The following is a 13,236-nucleotide window of genomic DNA, read 5'->3' on the forward strand; positions in this document are numbered from 1 at the left end:
GGCTTGCAGGCAATCAATGTGTACGTGGCATACCCTGAACTTCAACCATGTGGGGTAATGATGGGGCTGTCCTGACCTGCTGACCACCCCCCACTGCACAATTCACAGAACTGCTACCCCAGAAGAGAGGATTCCACCTGTGAGCATGCAACTCCCCATCTTCGAGTGAATGATTCTCATTTTTAATATGGAACAGCAAACTAATGATGGTGCATTCATTTAGGGCCTTGTCACATCTCTCAAACACATCCCAAAACACTTGGAGCAGGATGAAGATTGGTTCCTGCTGGTGAGTGTGAGAGATGCTGCTGTTGTTGGCATTTTTCAGATGGCAGTGAGGTGAATGACCCGTTCAGAGACACCGGTAGATAATAAATCTCCACGCAGCTGGTCTGATCGAGCTGGCCAGCACAGCATTTAAGCTTAGAGAAAAACCAGGACCCTCTATGATCTTTAATGTCCACCTGAGCAGGATCTTCTCCTGACAATGGGACACTCTCCCCCATTCCAGGATTCTATCACTTGCTCGAAGAGGGTTTGAGCACAATCCTCTTGACTAAGACAAACTGGTACCTTTCTCCTCCTCACATTCCTTGCCTGGCACTTAGATTCCTTCAAGCCAATGTCGTCCCCCCAACCACTTGTTACAATGCCAATTCTGGCACCATGTGATTGCTGTTCATCATAACCAGAGACTCCTTATGTACATGGTAATGAATATGAAAGGGTTAATCTGTGAGCTAAGATTAAATTCTGCCCATTCTGATATAGAATGCCGCCACTTGGGGAGGGGGTGGGGGGGTCCGGTGGATCATTGGGCCCTCTCAGGCATTTTGGGTAGAAAACAGACTCTGGTACAGTCTCATCCTGCAGACAACACATGTCCTCTCGCTTAAAAAAAAACTGGGGATGCTGGAAATCAGAAACACAAACAGAAACTGCTGGGTAAACTCAGCAGGTCTGGCAGCATCTGTGGACAGAAAGCAGAGTTAACGTTTTGGCTCCCACGGCCCTTCTTCAGAATCGAGTGTAGCTCAGAAAAGGTTGGTATATCTGCTGAAGATGGGGTTGGCGGGATGGGGCAGCAGTAAAAGATAGGAGGAGATGGAGCCCATAGAGAGAGAACAACAACATTTCAACAGATAAAGAAATGGGGAAATGTTAGCCTGGGTGAATCAATTGCTGCCAATCGGGACCATTAGTTACATGACTTCTGTACCTCTCGTGAGCCATCCTTAAATATGCCTTTGAGTTAATGTAACCTGCATGCAGTCCTGGAGACGTAATCACAGCTGGTGGAATTTAAATTTAATTCATTTCCATTTCTGGGACTGAAAGCTCATCTCAGTAATGATGCCCATTAAAAGTAGAGACAGTTGTCAACAAAACCCATCTGGTTCACTGATGTCATTCAGAGAAGGCTATCTGCTGTTCCCACCCGGTCTGACCCACATCAGTCCAGATCCACAGGCACCTGAATGTTTCAGGGAAGAGTGGTACTGGGCTTGAAACATTTTCTCTGTTTCCCTTTCCCCACAGAATGGCTGAGTTTCTCCCTCACTTGCTGCGTGTTTTAATTTGGATCTCCAACATCTGCGTTACTTTGGCTTTAATCACAGAAATATGGTTGACTCTCTTTTTATATATTGCCTAATCAACCTATTCAGAGATGTTATAACACACCTCCGAAGCATGTGGGGTTTGAGTTCTCCTGGCTCAAAGATAGGGACACTACCACTGTTCCACAAGAGTCCTTGTGTTCGACTCTTAACTGCTGTCTGAACTGGCCTGGCAAGCCATTCAGTACATAGGCAGTTACTGATAGGCAGCAAATGATGGCCCTGACTGCAACGCTAATATTCAATGGAAGAACAAAGAAAAGATAGACTCTCCTGAATCTCACTCACACAATGACACCACTCATTGTTCTATAATTAAACTAGTGGAGAAAAAAGAATGACAGCACAGTGCTGCAGTCAATGCAGGCTATTCATGCAACAGAAACTTAAGCACTCACTGTTATCAGAGCAACGCAGCATGAACTCCTCACTGGGACAGTCAGTTGATTGCTCTGTATAAATGCTACCAGATATTTCCTGATACTTCACAGATTATGGGACAGGGACCAATCAGGGTCAGGCCTGCACAAATTGGAATGGTTCCATCACAACCAGGTTTAGCCAGCACACAGTCTCCAAAGCTTGTCAGCCAGAAAGAGCTGATATACGCCTGAGATTTCCACACAGCGGCATTCCCGTTGCAGAATTCATTCGTTGCTGGCGATATAATCTTTTCTTTCTCTCTCTCTGTCCTTTTCTGGGGATCTGACTGTTGCTGGCTGGGTCAGTATTGGTTGCCCGTCCCTTACTGTCTTTCAACTGAGTGGTGCACTCAGCCATTTCAGAGGGCAGACAGAGTCAGCTACGTGGCTGTGGGTCTGGAGTCACATGGAGGTCAGACCGAGAAAGGACAGCAGATGTCCTTCACTGAAGGGCATTAATGAACCGCGTGCAACAATCAATGATATTTTCATAGTTGTCATGGCTGAGGCAAGCTTTCAGTTCCAGACTTTTAATAAATTTGAATTGAAGTTTCAGCATGATAAGATTTGAGTTATTAGTATGGGCTAGCAGATTGTGAGCCCTGTAATGTTACCAGTACCCTACAGTTACCCTTCATGGAAGTCTTTCCATCCCCCTTTCCCCCTTCTGTTCCCCCGCCCTGTCCTTCACTGAAGGTTTCATCTCCCATTGGAGGGCTATCGTCCAACAAGAACCCCACCAAAGCTTTGCAAGCCCTCCCCACTCCAAACTTCACACTTCAGGCTGTAGAGTGAGTTGGACGGGAGAGTTTATTGCAAGCAGAGTCCACAGGGCAGCCTGATTCCACTGTGACTCAGCATCCACAGGCATGTTTACAGCAGCAAGCACAGCAAGGACCAAGGGACGGTGGCTTAACCCTCTCAAACCTGAGGATGCTGAAGCTGGAAGATTGCCATTTAGGCTCTGTGCAGACCAGGAGTCAAAGTTGGCAATTTCTGGTCTGATCACATAATCACACAATCCCTGCAGCACAGGTACAGGCCATTTCACCCTCCAACAAGCATCTTACCCAGACCTACACCCCCACCTTATCCCTGCAGCCTACTAATCCACCTAGCCTGTTGATAGTTGTGTTTTTTTAACATCCTAAATACAAAGCAGTCAGCAAAGTAGAGGTGCAGAGTTGGATGAACACAGCAGGCCAAGCAGCATCATAGGAGCAGTTGTGTTCATCCAGCTCTGCAAGTTGTTGTCTCGGATTCTCCAGCATCTGCAGTTCCTACTATCTCTCTCAGTCAGCAAAGTAGGTCTGGTTAAGGAGGAATTGCCTCAGGGTTGGCTAGCGAGGCCTCAGTTTTAAATTTCTTGTCCTTATTTTCAAATCCCTCTGCCACGGACTCACGTCTCACACCCCAGCTCTGAGATCTCTACATTCCTCCAATTTTTTGTTCCAGTGGATGACAATTTATTGCAAGCATGCTTATCTCAGTGATATCAGCTCCCGCGAGTTTATTGTCTGTGATGCAATGTTTGTGAACCCATGACCTCTCCTGGGAAGCGTCTTGTTCTGGACAGTTCATCTAAATGCTGTCAATGAGGCTCCCACTGTTGGGAAAGTAACTGAAGGAATTTTGTCCCACTGAGATCAGATTGTCATATTTCCAATCATCTTCAGTGTTGGCTGTAGGGTGTGGGAAGTGGATGTTATTTCACTCTTCCTCTGTCTCTTGGTGCAAAAGGACACATTGTAAATGGATAACCCATCTGTGTCACTGTTGCTTCTTAAATAACCAAAGCCCCCTCCTTCTCCCCACCACCACCACCACCAACAACCATCACCAACTTTTCCAATAACAGAATGAATAATTTTCTGTCTCTCACTCTTGTATTCTGTTTTAACTGTTATTTCTCACTGGTCAGTGAAAGAGAGAGAGAGATCCAGCACCCATTCTCTGTGGTATCGACCAGACTGCAGCTGGGGGTGGTGTAGGAGTCCTAGGAAGCAGTTGTGTAGAAGACATGAGGGTGAGGGTAAATGTTGTTTTGGCTCAGGAATCCTTGCAACCCCTTCCCTCTTAGGATCCTAGTAGCCTCAACCTACAACCATTTCCCACTTTGTCTGCCCAATAACCTTGGATATTCAAGATGAGAGAAACTCCAACCATATTGCTCAGTGGACCAGCTGAAAGTGCTGGCCTCTGCCACTGTAAATCCTCCTCAGCCCCACCTGTCCTTCCTAGGGTTGACCACATCATCACATATTCAACTAGAACTACCCCATTCAGCCAAGCAGATAAACCAATTACTCAAGTAGCCTCTCCCTGTAGTAAACACCACCCTGTTCCTGTAGGTGGATCTCACTGAGTATGAGTTCCCTGATTGGGATTGCTAACCTGGGCTAATCAGGGACCCCTGGCTAATAGATATAAACAGGAGTCTCAGGGATTCTCCTCACTGTAGGGACTGGCTCTGAGCTAGCTGGTCAGAGTCCATGTACGATGCACACGTAAATAAAGGGAGATTTGGTGACAGGACACCAGCCTCTGTGGAGTTATTTTAGCTCCCTTACCTACCCTCTAGTAGCCTTTCACTACACTCCCCTGCATTGCAAACTTTTCTCTGTGCACCACCATCTAACGTTTGATAGCCACACCCCTCTTTGTGCCTTTCCCCCACCCACAGCCCTTCCTTTCCTCTCTCCCATACCCTTTTCTGCCTCAGCGATTTCCTGGCATCTCTTCCACAGCAAAAAATCACACCCAGCGCAGAATAGAATTGAGGTCACATGCAACAGACCATGAAGACATTGGAATGCCCCTGTCAGTACATTATGTTTCAGCAAAGTTTGGGAAGCAGAGAAACAACATGCCCAAATGCACAGTGACTGGACGACAAGATCCAACTGTAGGAAGGGTCAATGTTGTATTTGCTTTGTGACATAGACCAGAGTCTTGGGGGTCCCAAACAGCCCAGCTGAGGAACGGTAGATTGAGTACCAAATGACAGCTTGTGTCTCACCCCCTTGTCTGCCAATACACTTAAGACACTAAACTGTCTTGACTGTCATTCCACATAATATGCATGCAGCTGCTTGATTCATCAACTATTGAACATGTAGCATTGTTGCTGAATAGAGCAGTCAGTGTTCAGTTTCATAATTTCAGTCATCTTCATTGAGGTCTCAGTGAGATGCTCAGCTTTTTCAACATCTACATCGAGACTCCCAGTTCTTAAACGAAACTTTCAAACATCTACCTCTCATTCAGCCTCATTTGTTGCGTTGCCTTCCATTCTGTCCTTATGCTGCCCTATGCTGCTGTCTAAGTCCGAGGTATCATCTAAATCCCTGTAGTAACTCTGGCTGCTTTCAAACAAAGGAGAATCTCTGCTCTCAATGCATTATGAAGTCACCTCCAATGTTTGCTTTAAGACCATACAATGAGGAGCAAAAATGGAACATTTGGCCCAGTGAGTCTGCTCCACCATTCAATGTGATCATAACAAATTTCAACTCCATTTTCTTACCGTTTCCCCAAAACTGTCGATTCCCTTACTGATTAAAAATCTATCTCAGCCTTGAATAGACTTAATGACCCAGCCTCAACAAGACCTCTGCAGTACCAAATTCCACAGATTCACTAGCCTCCGAGAGAAAAAATTCTTCCTCATCTCTCTAAAATAGATGACCCCCTTAATCTGAGATGGTGCCCTCTGGTCCAACACTCCCCCGCACAGAGAAACAATTGTTACACATCTATTCTGTCAAGCCCTCAAGAATCTTTTTAAAGGTTTCATAAGGTTCCCTATCATTCTTCTAAACTCCAATGAGGTCAAGCCCAACCTATTCAACCTGTCCTCATACATCAGTCCGTCCATACCTGGGATCAGCCTGGTGAACTTTCTCTGGACTGCCTGAATGCCAGTATATTTTTTCTTAAATAAAGGGACCAAAGCTGTTCACAGTATTCTAAGGTGTGGTATGCTGAGACCTTGTCTAGTTTTAGCAAAGACTTCCCCATATTTATACATTATTCCCTTTGAAATGACAACCAAGATTGTCCTTCACTGTTACCTGCTGAAGTTGTATCCACAAGGACTCCCAAATCCTGCTCTTCTGCAGCTTTCTGCAGTCTTTGTCCATTTAAATAACACTCAGTTCTTCTGTTCTTCCTGCCAAGGGACGTATCCTCACATTTTCCCGCATAATATTCCACCTGCCAAGCTTTTGCTGACTCATGTTTTCCAGGGTATCTCAATGCAGCAATATTATATAGCATCACCTCTCATAACATTAAAATTGAGATGCAGGAACATAATATGAAAACTCCAACATATGTTCATATATTAATCCAGCTCACAAAATTATACAAATATTACATTAACAGGTGACTTCCATGTCTGGGCTAACCTTCAGCCGTTCAGTTACAAAGAGTTAATCAGCATGTCAAGCTTCAAGTGGCCCAAGTTAAAATGGAGTCTGAGACCTCTGTACCCTCATGCCACAGGCTGTGACACAGTCATGGTATCCTGAGCTTGTCTCTGATCAAAATACTGACCGAGAGACATACACAACAGTCTCCATCCTCCCTGATTGAAACATCTTCATCCCGTCCCTTTCCCACTATGTAAATAATCAATGAGTCATCCAGCCCATCGATACAGACAAGATAGATCAGCACTTGCTCATTTTAGGGCTAAGCGCACTTGATGGAGCCTGGAACCGTACAATGAGCAGAGCTGCTGTTGCACAAGTTGCGGTGCAGGCGAAAACATGTTTGGATTGCATCTTGCATGTCGTCCTGAAAGCAAACAGTTTGATTCATTTTCCCCTGAGATATTACCTTGTTCTTCAGGTCCCCACACAGCCACCATGCCTGACAAAGGGCAAAGTGCACACTGACTATTCAACCAACCATTTTCAAACCAATTTTATGTACAGAGCATCTACGACAGTCATGACATACATCTCTTTCCATATTCACTCCCTTTGTCGAATAACAGGTACTTCACTTGGAAACTGATGGAGCAAATAAGAACACTGAGAGAGGAGGTCCATAACATTAATAGAGAGCTGCCACTCCTGCTATGGATGCTGGGATAGGTTTACCTCCATTGAGAGTGTTCATTTTCCATCAAAATTGTGGGATTGCCATGGACTTGGGAGCAAACTGGGTCAGGTGATTTTGACCCCTTGTGAAAAGCTCCGGCTGTTGATTGGATCTGGTGACCTGGCTCTTTCCCCCTGAGGCTAATCATCCCTGGCAGGCCACATGACCACAAAGATCCCTCAATATTCTCCACTCCACGGGGGAAAAGCTCAGACAAAACCTACTTCTCAAAGCAAGAGTTGACAAGAGGAGATACAAGGGTTAAAGGAACAGCAGTAACACTGCAGCAAGTCTGTTGTGGATTTACATTTTGCTTGAAGTTTATTATCAATAATGAACACTGATATATCCCAGCTGGGTACAGTGGAACTTGGAAGATGTGTCTGTAAAGGCACATGAGCAGTTTCTTCTTGTAAACGAGAGTATGGCCTGACTGAAACTCATGACAGTGCAGTGCACCACAAGCTAGATCAGTCAATAAAGATCAGCGAGCATGGGCCTGGATCAGAATTCTCATCTTTCTGAAATAGACCCAGTGTCCCTTCAATGACATGGACGGGGAAACTGGGGCACTTCTATCGAAATCCCTCCCTGTAATGAAATGAATGTCAAACAGGAAGAGGGAAACTAGGCCTAGTGGCTCGTGAATAATTTTTAGAAAAGAAATGAAAACAAACAGAGTAAACAACAGCAGTGAGACAATGATAGAATCTTTTTGAACAGATCAAGCTGACCTTGATTTGCTGGTTCCAACCGATATCGGTCACAGCTCACCCTGTTCTCAGATCTTTGCAACATGGATAAATTCGCAAAATAAGGAATGGTACAAGAAAAAAACACATTGACAAGAACATACATTAGATGAACATTTGATACACTTCCATTTAAAACAGAATTAACCACTTAAACCTGTATGCAGTGGCTGAGCAAATGACACTTAAAAAGAAAGAGACAGACTAAAATCAAATTGGTAACTAGTTACTCTCGCATTGAAATTGAAAGATGGTTAGATGATGGATGACTTACATGCTGGCCTTCTCTTTTAAAGGTCTCACCCCTCCCTTGTGCTGGTGCTGGGACTGAGACCCTCCCATTCTGAATTTTTTGTCAGTGGTCGCAGAGATGCTGAGGCAGGTTCTGACACAGACACAGAGTCACACATACACACTCACACACACAGCCTTCAATACTGCAGGGGGACTGCAGCTCCTGCATTGACGGCTTGAGTTCTTCGGGCTGCTGAACTCTTGCCAGATCCTGAGCCAATCGCATGCCAGCAACGTCGCCTTGAGCCAAGGCTGCACATAACTGGACAGTGCAAAAAAAAAGCACAATAGACTCAAATAAAGTCACTGGAGAGGAATTCGAGAGTCCCTGGGACTTGGCTGCAGGGTAAAAACTGATCCAGATTACAGCGGGATGTGTGTTCAAAGCTGCTGTCTGAAAGTAGGAAAGGCTTTCTCTCCGTGATTACATTCCGGGGCACACGATGCTTCTCCCGAGGGATGTCTGACCACAAGGATGCGTTTGTTTACCTCTCTCGTGTTGATGTTTCTCTACCTCAGGAAGAAAATGGGCTCTCCCAGCCAGCACATTCCAAGCCAGCAAACAGACAGCACTTTGCCCTGCAGGACGAGTGCGTGTGCAGCAAGCTCAGTGAGCAAGGGCAGAATTAGTAAATAGCTTCACCAAGTGCCCCGTGCAAGTCACTGAGTTCGAGCTGCTGCTTTCTGTTCAAGGAAGGCAGTTACACAGTCTTTGCAAATTTCCAGCCCAGCCCTGGCTAGTATCACACACAGTCTCCTGCTGGAGAACAGCAGGTTAAAAATAAATGATGTTAGCATTTTTTGCTAAGGCAAAGTGTGAGCTATATTACGAGATAGGTATTGGCCTGAGCGTTGCAATGTCCATTTTGCTGGTACAAAAGCGATTATCTGCTGACAGATTTATCTGCGTCCAGGATGAAAAGGGCTTGCTAGACATCTAATTTAGGATTAAACACTGACATCTTCCTGCTGGATGAATGAAACAACCTGTTGAAAGTATCCATTGTCAGAGGTGGATGAGCACCAGGAAGTGGGTGGAAATTGGCTAAATGCTTTGTATAGTTGAGAGTACTTTCCTCCATTTGAGTTGAGATTGAAAGTTTATTCCCCTGACGACAAAGTGCAAGGGAAACATTTTGGCTCAGAGACAGATTGGTATTTGCATTCAAGCCGTCGCATTAAGTCATTAACCTGGTCACCAGAAACGAGGACTTCCACATGAGAATGCTTTCTTGGATTGTGGCAGTTTGACAATATTTGGCTTTAAGAGGTGTGTTTTGTCCTGATTTCTTTTAGACTGAGATTGGGCGGCAGGTACCAGGCAGTCTATAAGAAGATAAACTTGTGAAGCCTTGGATTTTTTTTTAATCAGTTGGAACAATAGAAGCGGCCTGAATGGGTGGGGTCAAGCTCCCATCCACAGAACCAGGGATTTTAGTTTTAGCTTTCAGCAGTTGTTATTGGAGTCTGGAAGAAACGAAAGGTATTTTTACCCTCTCTCGGTTACAGCCAAAATCTAGGGGTTCTCTGTCTGTTAATAGACTTGCATATGAGACAATCTATTTTCTGAATTTGCATTTTGCCAAGGGTGTGTTTGTGGGATGTTGCTATATTGGACCAGGTGATTGGTAATAGTTACTGTATCTATTATTGTGTTAAGTTTTCCAATAGAGTTAAGTTATTCCAATGACAAAAATAGAAATTGCTGGAAAAGCTCAGCCAGTCTGGCAACATTTGTGGAGAGATTTCAGAGTTAACATTTCGGGGCGAGTGATCCTTCCTCAGAACTGAAGGGAAGGCTCACTCAACCCGAAACATGAACTCTGATTTCTCTCCACAGATGCTGCCAGACCTGCTGAGCGTTTCCAGCAATTTCTATGTTGGTCTCTGATTTTTAACATCCGCAGTTCTTTCAGTTTTTATTTCGTAAGTTATTCCAATTCCTTCATTCTTTTGTTGCGTTTTAACTGTAGTAGATGAATAAAGTGTATTTTGCTTTAAATGAGAAGATAAATCAGAAGTAGTCTGACCAAACAAATTGCATCTGGAACACAACACCTTAGATTTACCTTCAAAATCAGAAAAAGTTCGGGTCTAGTCTATCTTCTGAATATTTTGAGGGGGTTTGGTGTGGTCCATAACAGGAAGGCTCAGTTTGCAGATTCAGCTCAGCCATGTGACAAGTTGTTCAGGCATTTTCTTTGGCAGACACTTTACTTCTGAGCCGCCACCCATTAGCTGTCACATTCACATGGCTGGCACTGGGAACTGTGAGCTAAAGGACAGTTGCTTTGTACATCATACATGCAGGTTGGGAGAATTAAATCAATAATCAGCAGAAAGTCTGTGTTTTCAGTGTGTGTGCATCCAGGGAAGGATGACAGATGTGATACCATCTGGTCAGAATGAAAAAGCCAAAAACCAACCCACGGTAACTTCAGGTGCAGCATACGAGGTTAACAGCCACCTGATAACTGCATCATCAGATGTCACATCTCATGGGCCCCTGGTACCTGGCAAGGAGAAGACTGCAGTTCAGTTCAGCTCCACCATGCTTCTGTCTGCATGGTCAATATTTAACACATGTTCAATTTGGACAAGCTTGGGGTCCAGCCCAGCCATGCATATCTCCCAGAACCTGCTTGTGACATTCCTACATCAGGTAGACTGATCCTGGTTCGTGCGTACAAAAGGGAAATTGATTCATGTGTTACTGTACCATCACATCCTATGTGTACTTGTGTATTCACTATCAGCCTCTGGCCACAGTTTTTCTCCTGTCTCTCAGATGATGGACAATATGTTACAGTTAGAATTGGATTCACTGATTATATATACACATCCGTACAACACACACAGGTTATGTGTGTATAAAAAATTCTTCCATGGCAGTGCCCAGATCAATCAGAGTTGAACTGACAACTAATCAAAACCTTTTTTACACGCAGTACAAATTGTTGTTCCCTTTCAAATTTGAAATTCTTGCGATTCTGTCCTGATGAGTGCCAAACAAGAGAAACTTAAACAACATCCCTCTATTTTCAGCAAAGGTCAATTCTTTCTAAAACAAAACTCAGATGGTTGACTCATGAATATAACTTTAAAAGGCCTATAACAACAACAGCAACTTGCATATATGTCATGCCTTTAAAACAGTAAGGTGTCCCAAATTGTTTCACAGCAGCATCAGCAAACTAAATTTGACACGAGTCACAAAATGATTCAGATGGAAGAAGTCGGTTTTAAGGAAGGTATTAAAAGATGAGAGACAGGTGGAGAGAGAAATGCAGGATGCAAGTTTCAACATTTAACAAGCAGGAGCTGAAGGAATGCTCACCATTGGGTGTGTCATGGAATCTTGCAATACTTAAGAGGCCAGAGTTAGAAGCCAGCAGATATCTTGAGGGACTGTGGGTTGGTGGAGGTTAAAGAGATCCAGAGAGATGGAGGGATGTGAAAACCCAGGATGAAAGCACAAGATTTTTTTTCTTTGTTGCTGGTGCTCTAAGGATACATGATCGTTAAACTTATTGCATTATTGTAGGCATTGAAACTTTGTCTCAGTCCTAAAATGGTGACAAAGTGACATCAAGGTTTCACTCCCTGAGGGAAAGCCAAACATATGAGTGGATCTGTAGCTGTTGTTGCAAGTCCAGCATTGACAGTGGGGAAATGTTGTCATCACTCGACTCTGCACCAAGACTGTCCAAACTTACAACTGGCTGACAGAACAAGATGTACGATAATCCACGAAAGATAAACATTCCCTTTTCATTATTTACTTCAACGTTAACATTTGTTCAAAATAATGGAAAGAGGAAGGAAGTGAAACAAGACACACTTACGAGAATGAGTTCAGGTTATCAGAGCGCAGGAAGAGGAAGTGTTTGTACCACAGAGGCAGAGGAGGTTCAATGTTTTGTGACAAGTGCTGACTTTGGCACTGTTACCAGTTCCTACTTTCAAACAGCCTTGTTACATGCTATGCTACTTGTTGTATGAAACGTCATTAGAACTAAAGGAGGGATTTGCATTTATATTGAGCTTTTGTTAGCTTTAAACCATCATCTTCAACATTCAGTGCTATCACCACAGATGCACTGCAGAAATTCAACAAGGCTCCATCAACAGCATGATAGCATTCCTAAAATAGGGAAAAACTGAGAGGCAGAAGTGGGAGAGGGAATAAATGCAACAGCTGATCAGTGAAAAGGTACTTGGAAAATGAAAGGGTCTGAAGATCAATACATCATCTCGAAATGATGGTTTGCATCCTAGGAACTGAAACAAAATAGCTACAGAGATAATAGATTCAGTTTTAGTAATCTTCCAAGAATCCTCATGCTCTGGTAAAGTTCCAGAGGTTGGAAAATTGCCAAGATAATACACTTGTTCAAAACATGGAGGAAGACAAAAAGAAAAGTTAACTATAGACCAGTTAGCTCAACATATATCACTGGAGAAATGTTAGACTAATATAACAGAACAAACAGAGGAGCACTTAGAAACAGGTAATATGATCAAGCAGAGTCAGGATTCGATCATGACGGTCAGATCATACCTGACTAATTTCCTGGAAATATTTGACAAGGTGATAATCAGGAGAGATAAAGGGGAAGTAGTGACAACAATATGGTTTGATTTCCCAAAGGAACTTCTGATAAGATGGTGGGATGGGAGGAGGCTTCAGCTGGAGCCCATCCATCCTGCATGTTCTTTATCTTTTTTCTCCCTCTTTTCCTCCTTTCTCTCCCCGCGCTCAGCCTCAGACTCCCAGACCCGGCCTCTGTCTCCCAGTCTCCAATGTGAGATTGAAGGACAGTGCCCCAAAGCAGGGACACAGTGACCGACAGCCCGGGGCAGGGACAACAGTGACCGACAGCCCAGTGCAGGGACACAGTGACCGAAAGCCCAGTGCAGGGACACAGTGACCATCAGCCCGGGGCGGGGACACAGTGACCGACGGCCCGGGGCGGGGACACAGTGACCATCGGCCCGGGGCAGAGACACAGTGACCGACAGCCCGGTGCAGGGACACAG

At 44.4% G+C, this 13,236-nt stretch overlaps 1 protein-coding gene across 3 annotated transcripts in view; it reads right to left on the reverse strand.

Annotated features, from left to right (window-relative positions):
• The window catches only part of tacc1 (transforming, acidic coiled-coil containing protein 1), a 140,781-nt gene extending 128,649 nt beyond the window's left edge, over positions 1-12,132 (reverse strand). The window contains exon 1 of one of the 3 annotated variants that reach the window (XM_048618626.1): positions 12,042-12,132. Coding sequence is in view for 2 of the 3 variants with exons in the window: in XM_048618623.1 (XP_048474580.1) it covers positions 8,177-8,244 (68 nt within the window). In the remaining variant the exon portion in view is untranslated. Of the gene's footprint in view, positions 1-8,176; positions 8,451-12,041 lie in introns of those variants that run through there. The other 2 variants (XM_048618623.1, XM_048618625.1) reach the window with 2 other exon arrangements.
• Positions 12,133-13,236: the final 1,104 nt, after the last annotated feature.

The sequence above is a fragment of the Rhincodon typus genome, chromosome 40, assembly GCF_021869965.1.
Source record: "Rhincodon typus isolate 14 chromosome 40, sRhiTyp1.1, whole genome shotgun sequence".
In the NCBI taxonomy this organism is placed as follows: Eukaryota; Metazoa; Chordata; class Chondrichthyes; order Orectolobiformes; family Rhincodontidae; genus Rhincodon; species Rhincodon typus.